At 47.1% G+C, this 21,183-nt stretch overlaps 2 protein-coding genes across 13 annotated transcripts; one reads left to right on the top strand and one right to left on the bottom strand.

Moving 5' to 3' along the window:
* The first annotated feature begins 74 nt into the window (after positions 1-74).
* Positions 75-4,615, top strand: LOC135390992 (uncharacterized). 10 transcript variants are annotated; one of them, XM_064621037.1, is made up of 8 exons: positions 76-282; positions 731-1,557; positions 1,632-1,793; positions 1,917-2,114; positions 3,282-3,314; positions 3,515-3,643; positions 3,742-3,859; positions 4,353-4,615. In XM_064621037.1, the coding sequence occupies exons 4-7, from the start codon at positions 1,968-1,970 to the stop codon at positions 3,784-3,786; spliced, it is 354 nt and encodes a 117-aa protein (XP_064477107.1). In that variant the 5' UTR covers positions 76-282; positions 731-1,557; positions 1,632-1,793; positions 1,917-1,967; the 3' UTR covers positions 3,787-3,859; positions 4,353-4,615. The 10 variants fall into 10 exon arrangements, 3 of the variants coding, with proteins under 3 accessions (XP_064477106.1, XP_064477107.1, XP_064477108.1); XM_064621036.1 differs by having other exon boundaries at positions 75-282; positions 2,015-2,114; positions 3,515-3,859; XR_010421839.1 differs by having other exon boundaries at positions 79-282; positions 731-799; positions 889-1,557; positions 3,282-3,859.
* A 4,619-nt stretch (positions 4,616-9,234) lies between these two features.
* LOC135390991 (ELAV-like protein 3) lies at positions 9,235-20,914 on the bottom strand. 3 transcript variants are annotated; one of them, XM_064621032.1, is made up of 6 exons: positions 20,844-20,914; positions 18,867-19,088; positions 18,580-18,603; positions 13,139-13,242; positions 12,697-13,076; positions 9,235-10,637 (listed from the first exon to the last, which is right to left on the bottom strand). In XM_064621032.1, exons 1-6 carry the CDS (start codon positions 20,887-20,889, stop codon positions 10,313-10,315), a joined length of 1,101 nt encoding a protein of 366 aa, XP_064477102.1. In that variant the 5' UTR covers positions 20,890-20,914; the 3' UTR covers positions 9,235-10,312. The 3 variants fall into 3 exon arrangements, with proteins under 3 accessions (XP_064477102.1, XP_064477105.1, XP_064477104.1); XM_064621035.1 differs by lacking the exon at positions 20,844-20,914 and adding an exon at positions 19,657-19,881; XM_064621034.1 differs by lacking the exon at positions 18,580-18,603.
* Between the last annotated feature and the right edge of the window lie 269 nt (positions 20,915-21,183).

The following is a 21,183-nucleotide window of genomic DNA, read 5'->3' as shown; positions in this document are numbered from 1 at the left end:
CAGCGAACTGTGCGCATCATAGAGATAATATAGGAAGACTCTAGAGAACGGCCTTGGCGCGCGGCCAATGCTTTCTCCCTACCGCGGGGTGTGCCCACCTGCGCGCGGCCAGCGGAGGCATAGACAGCGTTGCCAGACCTCTTTTTGCACGCTAAATGTTAGCGGAGTACTCGTTTTTGAGGGCAACAATGCGGATCTCTATGGCAACGTAAGTGAGAACGCCTCGGGCGTGGCGTTCGTCTGCTCTCATGGCCTCCGCATTGCTCGCCGAGCAGGAAATATGTAAGCATACACCTATCAGTTGTTGTTTGCATGCATGATGCAGACGTTTGTCGTCGTACCTTTGGGCAATTGCGTTGAACGGCTTCTTTTGGATTAATAGCTTGTATCGTGGCGTAAAAGGATAACGTGTGTCTTGTTGCACACAGTGAGGCCTAGCGAATAGCATGTAATGTGGATATATGACCGTTTAAGTGTTCGAACAAAGAAAGGTGTGTTTCCGAACTGTGCGTTTCCTCGAAAGGCCTTTATTTGCCGTGGTTGTTGGTCATTAACAGGGACAACAAGCGAAATTCGTGATACATGTTACTGCCTGTGTATCACTCCTACCTTGTTCCGTCGTTTGCGCGTTATAACAATGCAACAATGTAGGAAAGCGTCGTAAACTGTTAGTGTTGTCATCAAGGCACACAGGTATATGTAAGAAGAAAAAATAAATTTTGGGTCGCAGGTCCACTTGGGGCGAGCGAAGACGACGACGATTTAGGGCATCTACTGATTGCAGAACAAGATTTGTTTCGTGAGCATCTGCCTCACTTGGGCACCACGACTTGCTTCTGTAATTCTTCGACTATGTTCTCTTAATCTGATGCCAGCATACTTTTGCAGGATCACTTTCGCCAGTGAAATTATGTGATCAGGCTCCTCTGCATAGTGCTGGCACAGTGGTAGCTTGTCACCGTGTGTTAGGATGAAGTGATTAAACGATTTCAAAACGATCACCCGCACTACAAGCTTCACAGACCTCAATTTCTCTAGACGAAAGGTCTGCTCAGCGCAACACAGCAGACGTGTAACAAAGGAGGATGGTTTAACCAGCCCTCCATTGTCCCTGAGCATGATGAGAACACTTGATGTCTCGTCATCTAGGAGTGTGTCCAAACAACCATTACAGGTGAGTTTTGAGGAGACAATTCTAACAACATATCCTCCAATATAGGCAACAATGTCCTCGCTGAACCTGCTGAGTCTGGATGATTCCCCGTAGTCATGGTCAGCACACTGTAGAAGGGCACAGATGTTGTCCTCTGCAGGAACTTCTGCAGTGGGAGTCTCCTCACCTGCACTTTCCTCCCTTCGCGGCTTGCCCTGGTGACCGAGTGTCTCTATGCCTTCCACTGTAGGAGCGACATTCGCAGAGCTTGGGGCCTGAACTTCAGCATGTATCAGAAGCTTCCTGTAGGCATGACGGAATTGGGAAGCTGATGGGTTGTTATTCCATCCTCCTCTTTGCCTGATGCAGCTGAAGAACAGTTCCAAGTGGTCCTGGCTGAGGCGGTACGTAGTGATGTAACTAGGGGAGTGCAAGGGAGTAATATAATTTGTTCAAACATACTGTTTTCTGATTCTAGACCTCTACATGTTACCTGCATGCGCCCGCCTGGAACAGCGCTTCTGCCAGCTGTGCAACACTTTTCAGCGTAAAGGCCATGCTGATGACTGACATGCGTCTCCCATGCTGAGCAGCTAGCTCCCCGGATGGAAGTCGCAGTGTCATCATTCTTGACGACAATGTAAGCATCCTTTTTCCTTGCTGGGAAATTGTTCCATTGCGAAGTGGTGCCTTAAATCCTTTGCCAATGGGACTGTGCGAATTAAGCAAATCAAATGCTCTGTAAAAGATGTTCATGCTTTAGCTTTAGTGGCCACAGTCATGAAAATGAAAGGCCTACTCATCTACGTCGGCAATGAACGAAGCGGTTGCGTCACTTCCTTCAAATTCGGTCAATCCCAGGAGCCGTGCGTGGGTCAGGGCTTTGCTCACGGATGAACTTAGAGTCTGCGCTGCAAGGCGGACCTTCATGATCTGGCGGCCAAACTCAATATGGGATCTGGTGAGCTTGTTTGCTGCTCTGAGGCCCTCCTTCTCTTGGAGTTGCTGCAGCCTTTCAATAAAGGCCCACCTGATTGTCTAAGAAGGGTGAAAGTATACTTAAATTTGTTGGCAGGCAAGAGAGAAACTGAAATGGAAGCTAGGTGTACTGCATCCAGATGCAGAAAAGTGAGCTCAACTTATGCATAATGCTGGAACGTGGAGGGACCAGAAAAAAACTCGTCCATCCTTGTTCCCACATTATTCACAAGGGACAGTTGGTAGTATTGTCATCCTATTTGCTTACTCCATAGTGGCTGCTCTGTAACACCTTGTGATCCCCAAACAGGTTCCTGAGCAGTTTAAGACTGTGTGCAGCATCAAAAATTAGGTGTATGCTCTTGTCAGCATCAGCAGGATGGGAGAAAAATGTCCGAAAGTCCTCTGTGTTGTTGGCATGGATATGGCACCCCAGCAGTCGCCCCATCATAACATTAGACGATAGCCCGTCACAGACGACTGCCACGACTTCGAGTCCACAATTTGTTAGCACCATGATGGCTTCTGTCAGTAGTGTCTTCAGTACTTCCCCAGATAGCCCCTTATTTAGAAAATAGCCGAAGGGTATTTTCCATGGTGATGCGACGCCCACAGCCATAAATACCAAAGAGTCACCTGCTAGGGGCGCATCATCCGTGTCATGAGGTGTGTGGTCCTCCCCAAAATCAACGTAACCAATTAGCCGTCCAGTGGCCTTGTCTACTTCACATTTTTTGCGTATGCTCATTCCATCAAGCATGATTGAGCACAGCTTCTCTCTCCTCTCAGTTGTTTCATGCTTTTTCTTCAGGTGGTCTAAGACTTCCTGCGTGAAGCCAGGCCAAGCACCAATAACCTTTGACCATTCGCGGAGTGTGTCTACAGCTGGCATTGGGAATAGTTTTGAGACATATTTGTAGGCACGAGGTGAATAAAAGTGGAGTGTCATTGCAAATCTCCTAGTTTCTGGGGAATATCTACGGCCTGGCTTTTTCTTTCTCACGTTCTTTGCCCATTCCTTAAGTATCTCTTGTGGCAGTTCCCCAAAGGACTCCAGCTTTGTTTGAGCCTCCTCTGCCAACAAGTTCTTTTCCTTCAGTTCAGCAATGAGGCTTTTTAGATTTTTAATTTTCTTTTCTCTCCTTTTCAGGGTCAGTTGCAGCCGTCGACGGACACCACGCAGGTACTGGTTCTTCTCTCGAAGTTGTCTCATTCCTGTTCTTGGCGTTGTTTTGCTGTGATAGGTGTGCTCCTTGTGACCCTTGGGTGTGATCGGGCTGCCCTCAGTATCTGTGTTGCTCACAGACACCTGCAAAGTTGCCTGTTGGTTAAGGACAGCATTCCCCAATATTTTGCATTTTAAAATTACCGGTTGTCGTGTAGGCGTGGTTTCATTGCATGTTTCCGGTTGTTGCTGCCCTGCTCTGGGGTCAGGGGACAAAACATCTACAGAAATGTCCTCAAGTCGTTGTGTTTTGGGATCTGGGCTTTCCTGCTGACACTCCTGAAATGGTAGTAGGAACTGTCGCTGCTCACAGGAATTGGAATGCATTGTTTCGCAGTGGGCTATAGTCACAAAAGCAATTTGTCTGTGTTTTCATGTTTTTCAGCAGCAGAAGAACCTGACAGCAGCAAGCAGCAGGAATAAGAAATGACATACAGACATATACTCACTGCTTTCCGCTTTTGTGGCAGCTTACAGTAGGGATGGTCCTCATGGTCAAACAGGTTAGCCTAAAAAATGTTTGCATTTATTTCTACAGCTCGGGTTACATGACGTCACACTGCATAGGATTCACGCTTTGAGAATAGTTATTGGAGCCTTAGGCCCACAAATAGATATTACATTCTTGAGCACTAGTGAGGCATCATCATCATTATTATTATTAAGAAAGCTCATGTGCTCACAGGCAGTAGGATAGCCGGACTCGGGCTGGGGGTCTGGGCCCGTGGAATACTGCTTTCAGGCCCTTCCTTAGAAAAGAATGAAAAAAATCCTACATGGAAGCACATGTATGACTTATTGACCAAGCCATTCTTACAAGCAGTGAAACAGGTTGAGGGGGGCTGGTAGTCTCTGCTTCCGCAGCACTTGCCTGGGGCATCTCCTGGATAGAAAATTAAGGCCATTAAAAAGGGAAGGAATCGCACAATCTATAGGCCAAGCCGTCCTACAGGTCTAGTTGTAAAAGCACGTAAGCAAGAATTCATGTCCTTACAGGCAGTGGAACAGCTGAAGAAGGGACGGCGGGCTCTGCTTGCTCAGCACTGGCTTCAAGCATTTCCTGGAAAACATGGAGTGAAGGCAGTCATACAGGGGGGTGGCTGCACAAACTACTATGTACTTACCAGGGAAACTGTGTCAGCACCACTTTCATCTCTTTCATCTGGCTGGCTGGCTGTTACTTGACTCTAAAAAAGTTCTTCCATTATTATCTCCTTTTGTATCATTTTAAAAGTAATAAAGAATAACCGGATACCTCAGCAGTTCCTGGCCTCACTGTCATAGGGACCGCGTTTGCCTTCAGTTTTGCTGTCTGATGACCAGCGATGAAGCTAGAAGTGTGGAAGTGCCTAGAGCATACTCTCTGACCGCGTGTAGGAACGAGCGATTGCATGTCAAGTGCTTCCAGCCATCGGGAAAGCAGGTGAGGATCCCGCGGAAAACTGCGATAATATGTATCTCAAGATCGTGCCGTAAGTTTCGACAATATTTGTTTGCCTTAGAGTGAACAACGTTTATAGGCGACTGGGCACGCCACAGAATATACTTGTGCATGCATGGACCCAGTGGACACTTACTTGTGAAATGACACCCCGCAGGATTTACTCTGCCTCATTTTACATTTCACACAACAGCTGGGCATCTTTCAAGCTGCGTAACTGCAGCGTCCGCGTCTGACAAGTACAAAGCGATGCGAAAGCGAAACTACATGCCAGTTCCCTGCTGGTGCTCGATTGAGCCAGAGAACGTTGAGATCGCACTTTGACAGCACTCAGGAACTGAACTTGCAGACTTTTATTGACTTTTATCAACACTTTATTTCTCAATTTTGCACATTTCACCAAAACAGTCACAGATTTGTGACATTTGAACGAGTTTTGAAACAAGATACGAGAAAGTCAAACTTAGCGGTGAAGCGCGCAGCCAAAGGCAACCCTGTTCATGCCTCCCAAAATGTCAGCGCCCGCGGGGGCACACTTTTCTTGCCGAGTCCGACCCCCCTGGTGCGCATTGTTTCGCACATTGTTGCCAGGTCACACATGACTTCTAGGAGGCGCATCATTGCCTTTCACAAAGCTTGTCAAAAACTACCGGCAAGCGCCTGAAGATCGTTCAGGTGACGATAAGTAATATAGCGAGATTTTGAGATACCCTCCCTTACTGCTCTCTGCCTTAGATTGCTTGGACTGCCTTGATTTGGGTATGGCCAGCTGACACTTCCTTTTTTTACACATGGTTTTCAATGTTCATGTTCCGTTTTCTTTTGAGTCTCACGAGAGTCCGCACCAGGGGTGTATTTACGTTGTCTGTGTTAGAGCGTTTTGTGTCCGCATCACCCTTTCACCGTCAGGTGGTCGTGGCAATGGACCACGCAGGCCACACATAGAAGAATAGCATGCGCCCCTGCTATTCCAGTCGACCACGGGGCAAGTGGCGCAGCCAAGACGGGGGAGGGGGGGTCTATCCCCCCGAACTAGTAGATCACCACTTAAATTTAAACTTATTTTCAGGATCTCATTAGCTGATATCGCTCGACATCAACTTCAACATGCAGCCCATCAATCAACATCACATTCTCCACGACCACGATGCGATGGTGAATGATTGAATGATGTCCGTGATGGTCATCAGTGAATTTCACCGTTGGTTACGCCTCCAGAGCACGGGCCAGTACTCTTTACTCCTCATAATACCTGACCCTTTATGGTATAACACTATGCGTCATAGCCAGTGATTTATCCGGACCCCCCTACACTCCTAAACACTTGGTAACAGCCCCCCCCCCCTCTAACTTTTTTACCTATGCTCACCCTGCAGGGGTTCCTTTGCTATTTCGGCTTTTGACACATGCCGGTAACGATACGTTAAAGTGCTACTCCGGACTCGGAAAACAGCGTTTATTTTATTTAGTCCACGAAAAGTACTGCCTGAACGATTCTATAGGTAAAATTTCAATCCTGTTTACGAATGCTGTGCATTTCTATAAGTTTTTGAAGATCCGCTGAGCCTCCACAAGTTCCGATGATGACACGAGGAGCGGATGACGTAATCGTAAGCCCACAAATTGCAAGATGTCACGTTCCGGAGGGGGCACTCGTCTCCTAGCAACGACGACATTTTCCGGGGAGGGTCACGTGGTGGAAAAGTCACGTGACGCTGATCGAAAGAGGTATGGTGGGACTAGACTAGAGACGATAAACACCACCCACCCGAGTCCCACCATAAAAGAGGGGAAAATGGGAGAGATGTCTTCTCCCTCCTTGTGTTTTCTCGAAGGTCGGAGCGGTTGGAGGATATGTCACGTGGGGCTCCGCTAACGAAGTGCAAAAAGTAAGCCCCCCGAAAGACGCGAAGGGCAACAGCGTTACCAGATGAGAGCCGGGCGCTCCGTCGGAGCCTAACATGACGTCACAGTTCTCAAAAATTTTTCTCTAGCTTTCGCGTCACGTGGAGCCAAAATATTTTGCAGAAGTGCAAAGTGAGACAAGAATGTTTCAGTAACATAACATTGGTGGGATTCAAAAGACAAGAAATTTAATCCGCAGTGGCACTTTAAGCTGTTATGATGTACCCCTTGTAATGACCCCTTCCACCCACCGCAATCTTTGCAACCCCTCCCCCCACCCCACCCACGTGCTTGGGAACTCGAAACTCCACTGGTCATAGCGTTTGTACCCTACAAATTCATCTATATGTTGGACGCAATACCATAAACCTCTTCTCAGATAATGATACCACGGTGATCGCGACGCGGAAGCCGAGTAATAATGCCACATTTAAATGCTAATTCGGAAAAGCTACGCTCCAAATGCCACTGGAGTCGACACAATGAGTCTTTCCCATTTGCACCGCCTGTCCCTTGCATTAGCAACGTTGAAGGGTTGCGTTCTAATTTGTCCTGTTTACTCCTCGTATAGCGATGATTCCTACGTTTTCATCGCTACGTTTTCGAGGACGAAGTTCGACGCGATTTTTCGCCCATCGCGCGAAATTCCTTCTAGGTATGCCAAGCTTTTTTTTCTCTCTCTGTTTTAGCTTTGAGACCGTGACAAAACTTAACACCTCTACGTATATATACTCTGGGTCTATTTTGAGGACTTTAGGGATACGTGCACACAAGAGACAATATTTATTCAAAAATATACATACGTGGTTTCTTTTAACAGCTAATATAAACATGGTCTCCGCGACCGTTTCTCGCGGTTGCAACTTGCAAGTCACCATAAGCGTATGAGAACTATGCTCCTTCTATTTACTTGCATGCTCCAGCCAGACGGTTTGTTTTACTTTTAGTTCCTCTGTTAATTTTAGTTCGCTTCATAAATCTTTGTACATGATACAGTAAATGATTGTAATAATTCGGGTCCTGCAGCACCCGAATCGTTACCGTAAATTATTTTCGTTTCCGTTTATGTTTCAGGTTTTCTGAGTGTGCGATATATCCGTTTCTGTTACCTGCTATATTTCCGGTGTAACAACGTTTCCGTCACATGGTTAATACATGATGGAAAGTAATCGTTCTGAGCTGGAACACACAAACGGCCAAACTCAACAGAAGCCTCAAAGTACCCCGTGAATATGTCGGAATCGACCAACTGGGATCCTAATCAACGTGGTAAAAGATGCACAGTGCACGAGACTCGCATAAAGCAAAGAGGAATGGCGATTACTTGTACAGCCGTGCATTCCTCGAAACGTACAACAGAGAAAAATAGCTTCGAGTGTCATCCTGTCATATCGTTCCGATAGCGGGCTTCGTGGTAAGGCATACAAAGAGCTTCTCGCTGCTGTTCCCAGAGGAGTCTGAGGACCGCAATCAACCGCGATTCAGAGGCAATAGCACGGGCAGCTTTCTGTATATAGCACGAAAATGACAGCGGACCACCCCAGGGGACCCTCGGGGTTCCTTCGTTTGTCACTTCATCTGACTTTATTTTCACAACCTCTTTCGACAAGATCTTGATGCCAACGAAAATCTCTGAGAACTGTACACTCGTAAAGTGATGATGAGTTTCACCGGTGGTAGAAATATAAATAATAATAACAATAACAATAATAATAATAAGTAATAGCTGGGTAATGTGGGAAATGGAATAGTGAGTCACCTCACAAGTTACCTTCGACAACAGCGACCTAGGAGGAGGAAGGTATAGTGGTACACGTAATTTGCGCCGCGCTGTATACGTAGCAGACGACATCGAAATGTGGTTCGTTACAGAGATATCTGTAAGGAGAGAGATCTGTAAGGAGAGAGATTTGTAAGGTATATTGAAAGGGAAACCTCAGGTCTGGAGCTGTCGATATTTCGAACTGTGACTATTCCTGAACTGGGTATGCCCCAGAAGATCTCTGTTCGAAATATAGGCAGCTCATGACCTGAGGCTCAATGTAGCAGACGACAGCTTTCCCGTGACAAATGAGAACCCGTCTTGCCAGCGCACCACGGGAGCAGGCCAGGTTTGCAGGCCTGGTCTTTGGAACACTGTAGGTTTTCGAGAACCCTTTTTTCTTTTATAATGAGTACCGCTGTGAAAACTCAACGCCCAGCGAAAATCTTGTGCGCGGCTGAACATGAACAAGGCAAAGCATGAACGGGAAATTCGCCACGGCCTCGCTCTTATAACAAAAGGGAACCGTTATTATTCTTTCTCATGCGTAACTTCCAAAGAAAGCGAAACAGGTTCTACATTTGAATACACATCGCCAGCTGTGATGTTCACGGGGTCCTTATATAGGGAGCAGACGCGGGGTTGTCCCCCGCCTGTTACTATAGGGGCTCTAGCTGCTATAACCACACACACACTCGCGTCCAATGGAACGAGCAGAAAAAAAGGTACAGACCAGGTTTTCGTGTCCGACGAAACAATAGAGGAGCATCTCCAAGAGATTGGAAATTTATTAACATGGAAAAGTACAAATATTGCAGTACAGTCAAGAACTATGCCGGGGTTATAACAGTTCCAAAATTTGTCGTTTTATTATTCGCTGACTTGCCCTTCGGTTCCTGTGCGTTTATTCCATCGACCAATCGAGCATGAATGAATTTCTCCGCCGACTTAAAACTGAAAAACCCAGCGATCAACTAACTACCACTAAACATTTAGAAGCAAAGTGTTTGGCCTAAGTAGTACGAACAGATAATGAATACACACCCAAGAACAACGATAAGAAAGAAACTTCCACTAGAGATAGAGAGATAGAGAGATTAAATACTAAGTACTCTGAGCTCACCCTATGAGATAAAAGGGTCTATCATAATGACGGTCGCAGTTCTATTAGTGAGCTGAAGATAATGGCGTGCTCCGTCGAAAAAAGCACCTTTGGAATTCTGCGGGAGCCCAAAAATGATGAGTACCTCTTTATAGAGACGACAACCACAATAAATATAGGAAAATTGGAATGTCGAACACCGAGACGCACAATAAGAATGACATATCGTCCTCCGAGCCGTAAACTGAGGGGAATGCAGTGACGGGAATGTATTGCGTATCACAACGGTTGGTTGGAATGAGCCTCACAACCCCCAAATATATATATTGCACTTTTAGTTTCTTAAGTCCAGCTATATCCTAATAAATAGTTTGAAGGTATCGAAAGAAAAAAAAAAGATGTTTGTATGTTTGTGTGTGTGTGCAACCCGCCCATGCAAGCACCTCGGCCAACCCCGGGATTAATACATGATCAACACAAAATGGGACAACATAAAGAAGACGCGGTGCCTTAAACACCTGAGATCCACCGGACGTCGTCGCGTAGTTACTTTGCTACACAGTCAATAAATAGGGGCGATATAAATAGCAATAAATAGATGAGCAATAAACGCAGACTAGAAGGATCACGCAAACATAAATCCACACAGGCTTATGTGCAAATATGTGACTAGCGAAAAAAGAGGACGCCTCCCGGGGTTCGTTTAAAAGAAAAGACCTTTTAAAAGAAGGCTCCTGTTGAATCCTTTACGACTTGCACTTGTTGGTCTTGAAGGAGACTTGGAGCACGCGGTTTCCGAGCGTATACCCGTTGAGGCTTTGGATGGCGACCAGGGCCTCGTCGTAGTTGGTCATGGTGACGAAGCCGAAACCCTTGCACTTGTTGGTCTGCAGGTCGCGAATCACCTTCACACTCTGCACGGCACCGAAAGGTCCGAACAGCTGCCACAGGAGGTTTTCCTCGGTATCCGGGGCCAGGTTGTACACGAAGATACACCAGCCGGAGCCGTTCATGGCGTTGCCCGCCAACAAGGGGTTGGCCAGCAAGTCGCCCGCCAGGGGGGAATACCTGCTAAACTCCGCGCATAAAAAACGTTAGGGATGCAGTTAATGTGTATTCACACGAGCGATACTTCTCCGGAATATTCCAGCGGAAGATGCGCAAAACGCGATAGCTTTCTGATGTCGCGCTCGATGGTAATGTCTCGTCGTGCTCATATAACACAGGGGAATATCCTGCGGCTCAGCTACAAGATATTCCGTAGCAGACGACAGGGCTGGTGGTGTCGTCTGCTATACGTGTGGTACGACCAACGAGATATAGAGAGGGTAATAGAGAGATAAACCGGCAGCCATATTTGAAGCCACCCTGGATGGCGCCATGTTTACCTCACCTTGCCTTATTCGCAAATGGCGGACATTAGGGACTCATGCGGTGAGCGTCTTTGCGCGCGTACGCTTCGAAATTCCGTGGCATTTATTGGTTCCGTAATGCCGCCAACAATTTTTACTAAGCCTACGGAAGAGATACTATGATAGTCACATAAGCAGACAGCGTGATGGTGGGATGTATGAATAAGACCACCAGAGAAATCATTGAGGTGGGAAGATAGCGGAATTTGGAACGTTGTGTGTCAGCACCCCGTCTTTATATCGAATTCCGCTGATTGTCCCACGGCCGCTTCAACCCAACTTGCGTTGCGCGCTCGCGTTTCATTGGTCGTTCGGTTCGCTCTTCGTCCGTTTTTGCCTTGACAGAAGGAGTGCGAGAGAGAGAAATGAGAGGGTCGCCTACGGGCATCAAAGCTTGGAGCCTCGCCAAGGCGGTTGCGCACTCAGTTCTCCCTCTATCTCGTTGGGTACGACCACCACCTACTAGATTACAGCGACCATGTCATAGGCACCCCTTCCCGGCGCCACATTTGAAGGTTAGCGGTGGCGCTGTACTCGTCAACCCGATTATTGCTTCCTCAGTTTCTACAATACTTTGCACTTCTGCTTTCCTCGGTATTTTTGTACTCGCGGTGGATGTCCCACGGAATTTGTCCATGAATTGTGCATGGTGTCCATTGTCCATCCGTGTTGTCCATGGTGGAATTTTAAAAAGAAGCGTCTTCTTTTTAAAATTTATTACCATCATCATTCTACGCGTTTTCCTAGGAGCTGTTGCTGTCGTCTGCTACGGTAGTCGTACGTCCGCTTCTGCACGTTCAGAATTCGAAATTCCGTTGTCCAATCATGATGTATATCTCGCGGGCCGATGTGTAGCGCTCCTAGCGGATCATGCGGACGGGCTCCTCATAGGGGTTGCCGATTATGACATGGTCGTTATAATCTAGTAGGTCGTGGGTACGACCACGACCTACTAGATTACAGCGACCATGTCGTAACCGGCAACTCCTATGCAAGAACCCGCCCGTGTGGTCCGCTACACATCAGCCGGCAGATCTCCATCACGATTGGATGGTGGAAATTTGAATTTTCAACCGGCAGAAGCGCACATTGGCGGACACACAGTCGTAGCAGACGACAGCAATACAACAGTGTACAGCCGTACAGCTCCCATGAAAACGAATAGAATAACGACTATCAATTTACGACCTTAGCAAGAACGCATCTCTCGTGGGACATGCGCCGCTCGTACAGAAAAACCCGAAGGTAAGTTGATGTACAACGTATCATAGCAATTGAGAAAATAAATCGGCCAGTGTGTTGCGCCATTGCTAGTTCCCAAACTGCGGCGCTGGGGAGGGGTCGCTATGACGGCTATAATCTAGGTCGTGGGTACTACGACAGGGCTCATGGTACGTGTCGTCTGCTATAGGAGGGGAGTTGCCTCAGGACAGAAGCCGCCGATATTTCGAACAGAGACTGTTCTTCTTCTGGGCCCAGAAGAAGAACAGTCTCTGTTCGAAATATCGGCGGCTTCTGTCCTGAGGCAACTCCCTTCCTACATCGCTACCGGTTCGCTGGATTTCTACCCATCTACGTGTCGTCTGCTATGTACTTTGTATGCCTCGCCAGCAGTTTTTTTTGTGTTTTTTTTGCTTTTTCTTCCACTGGAATATTCCGCTAGGGATGTCTCTCGTGCGAACACGTCGTTACAGGACATAAGGAGGAACGCGAAGTACCTGAAGCGGTTGGCCGGGTGGTGTATGGGCCCCGGGAATCGGCGCTGAGGCGACAAGTAGGCTGCCAGTGGGGCAATGGCCTTTGCGTTGTTGCTCGGGTTGTTCGCGAACTTGACGGTGATGGGTTCCGAGGCGCCCTCCGGGATGGTGTTGTGCAGGTGCTTGATGGCTCGCTCAGCCTCCACCCGCTGGTCGAACCGCACGAAGCCAACGCCCTTCGACAGACCGGTGATGTTGTCGCACAGGATGCGGGACGTGATAATGCGGCCGTACGGGGAAAATAGAGCTTCCAAATCCTGCTGGGTCATGGACTTGGGCAAGCCGCTGACGTACAGATTGGCACCCTTAATAGCCTCACTACTAGGGCGGGCGTAAGACACCTGCGTAACGTATCACACGACATCAGACTATACATCCCCCCCGTCCACGTCTTTATAGTCACCTTAATAGTCTTATTTTGTAGTCTAAGTCCGTTCAGTGTGTTGATCGCCTTCTCTGCGTCCTCGGGCCTCACGTAATTGACGAAGCCGTAACCCAGGCTCTGACCTGCTCATATTTCAAATGAAGCCCTCGTAAGTTGCGGAACTTGTCTTTTGTTTCTGAAGCGACGACGGGGTGAGTTTAGCAAAGGTTAAAGGTTGTAAAAATAGAAGATGATGTTTCTAGCGCTTCAAACGTTGCAGACTGAAGTTTTGTCCATATATATATATATATATATATATATATATATATATATATATACTTTTTTTTTTTTTTCGAATGCTATCACTTTGTAGAAAAAAAGTTAGAACCAAAGCAAATCCTCACCCCACGCATTTCCTATGATCTATACTGCCCGCAAACCGCCATTTTTTTCCTGTGTCTGCTTCACGTTCACATCACAACGTATAGGTGGCGCTGCCTGGAGACGCAGAAAAACCAAAACCTACGGAACGACTAACAACCAGATGGACCTGATGCAGGGTTTAGGGAGCCTCCACGTGTGTCCCCTTTTCAGGGAGGCGACAACTCCGTCGTCTGCTACGAGCGCCGGCATCTTGACTCCCACATCGCATTGGGCGTCAGCGCCGGGGTTGCGTTTTTCTCGATTTTTCGCGACAGGAAGGCGGTAAAAGCAGAATGAAGGATACTAGCGTAGCAAAACTGTCATATATGCTAGTAGAGCTGGTCATGGGTTGTAAAATATGTTGTTAATGCTTTGTAACGTTTGTCTAAACTCGTCACTGCACCTGGACACGCGGTCGCGTCTCGACCAGCGAATTACAATAGGAAACATGGGAATGTGTACAGACAACAGAAATATGTTAATTGCAAGCAGATTTTATTATAACATCTCATTCAAGTGCAAGGCCAGCTGCCGTTGTGCTTGAAAACGACGTTGTTTTACCGACATATGCTCCTGTCGCAACTGCACCCTTAATCGCAGTTGTACAAATTTGCCCACGATTACATGACGTAGTTCTTCTTTGTGTTGGTTACAAGTCGGAAGATTATTGCCCACGTTATTATGAATAAAAGACGAATGCCTCTTCACATTTGTACGAAGAAACGTGTAGCACAGTTCTCACGCTGCCCGAAATATACCGAAGATTCATTGCACCACGTACGTGTTCACGAAGCTCAAGGAGCTTGTTGTGGCTTTGCGGAGATTTAACGCAATTTAATTTACTTTAACGTAAATGACCACTGAGCTACCAGAATACACGGTACACACTGCACGCTGCAAAGGTGCTTGCTTACCTCGCACACGCACCAGCTCCTTGTTGGCTCCCATTCTGCTCTCTTTACTTGCGCGAGCGAAACATCTTTCCGCTTTTTTAGATGCTGGGAAGCGATACAAACGCGCACCTTTCCGAGAGTGATTGGCACACTTCGGCACACGGCACCCTATCATTTCGCTGCACGACGTATCATGCGAGTAACGCACTCTGCAGATCTCCACGCACGCTTGTCTTCGTCCACCAACGAATGTATTTGCTCAATCAAGTAGGAACTACTCAAACAAGAGCGAACGCTGGTTCGCGACCTAGCTCTTTAGGCGACAGATCAACGACCCCATGCCAACCATACGGTGATGAACTGAGCCCTAGCAGTGGTTCATAGAAATAGAGAAAAGAAAAAAGGAGCTCTTTCATGCGTAAATTCCGATGCAAAAGGACTGTGGTACGTGGTACTGTGAACGAGTACACGCAGAAAAAAATCTCTGGAACTCTGGTATTACCCGAGAAAATGACTCGTGGAACGACCGATTTCAGCGGTCATAGAGGAAGTTCTGACACGCTTGTTGCACGCTGGATTTAAAATTCCGGAGGGATGAGTTGCGATATTTGTTCCCAAAACGTACAATTACGCTAAGACACCGAAGAAATGCAATCACCTGCGTGTATATGTGCCGGATGGCCGCTCGAACGCGCAAAATGCACAGCCGGCAATGGGCAGCGCGTAGCAAGTTGGGAGTCAAAATGCGCGCTCCGCGTATGGGCGAGCAGGAAAGGCGGCGTTGGCACGGTTAAAGGGTGTCTCCTCCCTGAAAAGCGGAGAAGCCGCAGCAACCCATGGAGGCTCCCTAGCAGGGTTTCGAGGCAAGCGCCACCTATACGTGGTGATGTGAACGTGAAGCAGACAGAGGAAAACATGGCGGTTTGCGGGCGGTATAAACCATAGGAAATGCATGGAGTGAGAATTTGCTTTGCTTGTAACTTTTTTTCTACAAAGTGGTAGCATTTGAAAAAAAAAAAAAAAAAAAAGGATAAAACTTGAGGCGAATGTCTATCAGTCTGCAAAGTTTGAAGCGCCAGAAACATCGTCATCTATTTTTACAACGCGATCAAAATGTGTAACCTTTGCTAAATTCACCATGTATATACACCGTGCATTGTTTTGCATAATAAAACAACGTTACCAATGCACGAGTCTGGAGTCTTTCTGGAGAAACATAGAAGTGTGTAAATTATGTCAACATAAAATATCTGTCAACATTAAGTTGGTCATACGAAACAAAACCGACAGAAATATAAAAAGCCTATAAACGTCCCCTGCACTGCTCATTTTGATCCGTTAATGTCCGCACGTGACATCCCTGGGCGCTACAATGGCGTTGTTTTTCTGTCTCGTTCTGCCCTTCTCTCACACATAAAAGGGACGTAAAAAGGATGTAGATGGGACGTCCGAATGTCCGTTCTCGGATATTCTCCGGACATCCATAGGAGTGCAATGTGTTGTTGGGGTTATTTTTCGCTGCAGATGCAAAACAAGATGACCCATGATACCACCCAGTGGGTTACCCAGAATCGCAAGCACTGGGAAGTGTTGCAATAAATTGCGGGGGGGGGGGGTATTATTAGAGATACATTGTAACAATATTATGCATCAGTGCAGACATGTGTCTAAGACTGAAATAAGAAAAGCACCCCTGTAGGACTGCACAGACAACCTAAACAGTGGGATGTCGCCGAACATTGTGGGGCTCAACGTGGTAAAAGGACGCGCCTCACGTCTCCAACGAGAACTCAAGTGAGCAACTGAGCAGAAAAACCTGGTTCCCTGGTTCCCTTGCTTGCTTGCTTGGGGAAGTGCTACCGAAATAACGAGCACCTCGAGCTTCAGCTAAACATTCTTTGTCAGGTTAACCCTTTCTGCAATCCTTTTGCTGCCACCCTGTTACCTTTCTATGAGTGAGCAAAAAAAAAAAAGTTTCTTAATTTAAAAATCTTCTGGTAGCAAGCGCAAGCTGCTATATGCTCCACAAAATTCTCTCAGAAGTCCAATTGTTTAGAAGCAGCTGGACAAACTAATCTCTGTTGATTGAAATTGTGGAAAGGGTTAGTCGGTGCTGTTTTTCACCCAAAGTTGTGCTTTTTCTTTCTCTGGTCTCACTGTATGCAAAAGTGTGTTTGCTTGCATCTTCCGATGTATTTAATGCTTTCCATCGCTTTGATCTCTGTGCCAGGCGTTGATTCAGCCGTGTCGGTGACAGCGTGAAAGTGATTAAAAGGTACAATCTATCTGGGGGGGGGGGTGATTACACAGGGTGTGTAACAAAAACAGATTTTCGGCAGCAAATTCGTCCTTCCGACATGTTTCAATCTGTCCGGATTATATATATAAGTGCAAGTAGGGTATCTGGCTCTTGATACAGGGGGTTTCGTCTAACATGAAGGGAAATCGTATTAGAACCACTTGTCTGAACATTGTGGGGTCAACGCTGTTTCTCTCGGGGCGGGGGGGGGGGGGGGATTTGCCATTACTTCTGGGCACTTTTGTCAAATTTAATTTAAAATTTACTTTTGGACTCCAAATTTTTCAGAGTCAGCCTCACATTCTTTTCTTTTTCGTTTTTTTTACGGAAACTGAGTGCGCATGCCGGATTTGCCCAGTTTTATTGCAGAGTACATTCACACCGCAATGGTACTAGCCGGGAAAAAATTCCGGAAACCATCGTTTCGAGCCGCGCTCAGATCTCCGAAAGAAGTGGTGCGAGGAGGCCATGTACTCGCCCTTTCCCTTTTTCGACCTTCTGCTGATAACCGCAGCATCGTAACACAAGCGCGGACAGCGTTCAGCTGTGTCCGTGCTGTCCCGCTGTTAGCATTCAACACTGTCCGCATGTGTTCTTTGTCCGTGTGAGCTTTTACCATGTGGAATTTCAACACGCTCTTCACCTTCTGGCATTGGGGGGGGGGGGGGGGGGGGCTGTTCTGGTGTGTAGGGGAGGTCTGGATCACTCGTTGCAACCACCGTAGTTTAGTGTACTACCACGTCGCATAGACGAGTTCAGAGAATCCCAATGCTCTTTGTGCACGCTTTGCATCCTGGGAGCTTACTGAGCGGGGGAACGAAGAATAATCCTTCACATTTCGCTTTCGCTGACCTTGACATGTCGTAGACAATGGACCGATAGGGGAGAGATCGGAACAGTTTGGAGGCCACCCATTTCTTTCGTATTAGTTCGTTAATAGTTTCGTATTAGTTAATTAGTGGGAATTTCGTATTACTCCCACAGTTGAAAGCGGCGCTAAGTACTCTGGGATTTTCTGAACTCGTCTATTCGCCAATGGGATGACACACACACAGCTTAAGCTCTCAGTTCAGACTTTTTCATATTAATCATTTTTTAAGATTGATACTTCGCTGATCACAGCGCCCACGGACGTCCGATGAGAGAAGCAGAGGGAGAAAGGGGAGGGAGGGAGGTCTTCCTGTAGACTATACAGGAAGCTCTGTGCGCCCTCTGTTCTGCCTCTCTTTTGTACCAGCAGTAAGTGAACGTCACTTTCCTGAATAATTGAATTGAATAATAGCAGTAGAAGAAACCTTCCTTCAACTTTTCTGATGCTGCTGTGTGTAAAAACTTCACTTCCAGCCGATTGGCACGGATGCCTCGTCTATGTTGCAGTGTTCCAGAACGCTCCAACCGTGCATCTTCGACAACGGGCGTCTTGTATCACGAACTTTTAAGGGCCAATGCGCGAGGAAAGGGTTGTTTGTGCGTTCCTCAATAGATGGCACCGCGAGGGATGTCAGCGTTGCTAGATGGAGGACTGCGCAACTTTTGCTTAGCAAAGCAACCTTTGCAATTCCATTACTAAAAAACTGCGCAATGTACAACACATTGCATACGAAGCAAGTTACAAGAGCGCACAGTTTCTTCTGGTTTATCATTCACTTTAAGGTCCCCTTAAAGCACGCCTTTTCTTTTTTTTTTTTTTTTCTGCCTCGATAAATATCAATACCATCCTTCGACAACTGTGCAAATGAAAAAACTTATGTTTTGTCGTTGTTAAAAAATTCACATTTTTGAATATTGTCCCAACAAAAGACCCGTTACTACCACATATGTTCTTTCCAAATAAGAATATACAAACAAGGAAAGGAATTACGTACGGATGGGCGGCGAGGTGCCTTGTTCTAGAAGGAAACAAAAAAACGAACATAAATTAACGAACACAAAGATGACAGAGGAAAGAAGCAAATGACAACGAGCAAAATTAATTTCTGTTCGATAATCGATATCTCGTCGTATTGGAATCCAATACATGTACTGTCGGGCGCCCCCCAAGACGGCGCCGTGCCGCCAACGAACCAAAAGGAACTTTTTCGTCGTCTGCTTTCTCACTGTCGTCTGCTTTTGACTGTCGTCTGAAATTTTTGTTTTGTTTTTATTAGCGTACCTGTGACCTTGTCGCGTATCAGCTTGCATGACTCGACCTCGCCTATGGAGGAGAACAGTGACCTGATCTCCTCCTGGGTCATGGTCTGTGGCAAGTAGTTGACGATCAGGTTGGTCTTGGAGTCCTCGGCCGACGTGCCCGTCTGAACGGAATTGTGTAATCCCCCGCCGTTCTGTTGACCAGGCTGTTGCTGCTGAACGTCCATGCCATTCATCGGGAAACCTGCACATCCTCATCGCTCAACACGAGGCGGAACACATCATGTACGTTGTATGCCCCGGAGCGTCCTCCGCTGGGCTTACAAAAGAGTGAGTCAGCCTTCCCCCACGCTGACGTCACCATGGCAACGCGATAGGACACACATGCCGAAATCGATCGCGAGCCGCCATCTGGATGGTGCGGCCGAAATAAGCGTTGGATATTCGAAAGAATGGCTTCCCGAGTCCGGCTTTTTCTTCGCGTTACTTTGAATTGGACCTGGAATTCGTCAACTGCACTCATTCGCGCCGTTCCCGTGCGAAAATGCTCTTTTCCTCAAAGTGTTGGCGCGTGCTTTATTTATTCTCTCCTGGCTGCGTGGGTGCGCCGTTTCAAAATTGGCCTTTCGGGAGGCAAAAATAACCGTCCATTTGCCTCGCATCCCTGGGTGACTAAGGGAGAAATGTGCTTTCAGAGACGAATGCCTTCCAAAAATGTTCCGCTAAAGGACAGTTTCGTGTAGCTTCACCGCCATCTTGAACCCCGAATGTTATAGAGAGAGAAAAAAAAAATAAAAGAGAGAAGGGCTTACCCTGCTGCTTGCTAGTGGAACTTTGAAAGGAAGAGGAGAACTGAAGTGTTGTCGTCGGACGAACAGCCGGGACGGAAACAAGAAGAAGAAACCCACAACTAGAGACGAGAAAAAACGGAGCAAAAAACAGAAGGAAAAAACCAAACTGGCGTCCCCGACGTATCTACTGGAGAAACTGAACACAACCGATGCTCCGCCAACGGTTCCAACTAAATGGACCGGCTGCGGCAACGGAGCGGGGATAAAAGAGACGGGGAGATCCCTCCGCGGAAGGGGAGAGAGGGACCATGTGGTGGATACATCGAAGGGAGGCTGCCACCCTCCCCTTAGGTGGGTGAACTGCAACCTTGTTCCATGTAAAAGGCTCGGTCGTCGAGTAAAAGGTCCCAAAGGTTGTCAAACATGTCGGCACTATTTTCTCGCGCGCAATCAGGTATATACCGTTGCGGAGGCCAACCTTTCGCTTTAGGCTAATAGTGCAGCATAAGAGTATGCAAAGCCACGCGGAACTTATAACGGAACGGGAAGGAGCAAAAAAAATCACCACGTTAAGGGACTTCCTGTTACTCTAGGGAATCACACTCAAAAAGTGGAGCTGGACATTTTGCACGAAATGTCACGGTGATATCCACGGTCAATATCATCAATGTGTCTTTGGAGGCCCTATATACAGCTCTGAGGACGACTCTACGCTTCGCTACAAAGACAAAGGAACAATATTTTCCGTTCGTTCCTTTCGTGCAGTTGACGGGATGAGAGAATAGAGTAAAGTTACTCCCTGTAACTAAGTTGGATGTGACGCATGAATAATTCGGAGAAGACATTTCGCCTCGAGAGAATTCAGCTAGTATTCTTCACTGTCGCATTTTCTCAGTGACTTTTAAGTTGCCCAACCACGTAAAAAAAAGAAAAAAAAAGAAAGGAAGGCAAGATCTAAAAACCGTAGAACACAAAGCCAATTAATTAATCAGTGGAGTATGTCAGCGAAGCACGGAAGAAACTACACCCCGGCGAGACTTGGACGGCAAAAATAAAACTCGCTTCGTAACAACAACAGCAATTGTCGCGTGGGCTAACACCGTAAACTGAAGGAATACTCGAGCAGCCAGTCGCATCCACAATGTGGGAATCGACCTGTATTGTTCTCCGGAGTCACGTGGCAACCAAGAAGCCAAAAAAAATCTCACCAGAGTGATGTCTGTAGAGCCATGCGTGTTCGTAGGAGCCCTTCATGGTGAAGCATAGACAGGCCAATGCCTCACCGTTTACCCAGCATCCCCGTGCTGCGATAAGACATAAACGCGCCGACCTTTTCTTATCAGGCCCCTCCAACTCTGACGGGGTGACCGCGCCAAAAAAAAGTTTTACCCTCGGAGTGATGCAAAACTTTATCGGACTCGATATCTAAAATGACGCCGCAAAAAGTCGTTCCGGTTCATACTTATTAGTACGTACTTTGAACAGCGTGCAAAATTGTTGCGCTTAAGATAGGGAGGTGGTGTGTTCGAATCCTGCCACCTGCTGTGC

This window comes from Ornithodoros turicata, chromosome 4, assembly GCF_037126465.1.
Source record: "Ornithodoros turicata isolate Travis chromosome 4, ASM3712646v1, whole genome shotgun sequence".
NCBI lineage: Eukaryota > Metazoa > Arthropoda > Arachnida > Ixodida > Argasidae > Ornithodoros > Ornithodoros turicata.
The sequence above is the reverse complement of the archived record's forward strand: the minus strand, read 5'-3'. Positions and strand labels throughout refer to the sequence as shown.

Coding starts and splice junctions, on each gene's coding strand:
- LOC135390992 (XM_064621036.1), top strand. CDS start 1,759: ATGGAAGTCGCAGTGTCATCATTCTTGACGACAAT. Junction 2,115..3,281: donor CAAACTCAATATGGGATCTG/GTGAGCTTGTTT, acceptor TCTCCTTTTCAG/GGTCAGTTGCAGCCGTCGAC. Junction 3,315..3,514: donor CGTCGACGGACACCACGCAG/GTACTGGTTCTT, acceptor GTTGTCGTGTAG/GCGTGGTTTCATTGCATGTT.
- LOC135390991 (XM_064621032.1), bottom strand. CDS start 20,889: ATGAAGGGCTCCTACGAACACGCATGGCTCTACAGACATCACTCTG. Junction 19,089..20,843: donor GCTCTACAGACATCACTCTG/GTGAGATTTTTT, acceptor GAGGATGTGCAG/GTTTCCCGATGAATGGCATG. Junction 13,077..13,138: donor TACAAAATAAGACTATTAAG/GTGACTATAAAG, acceptor TACGTTACGCAG/GTGTCTTACGCCCGCCCTAG.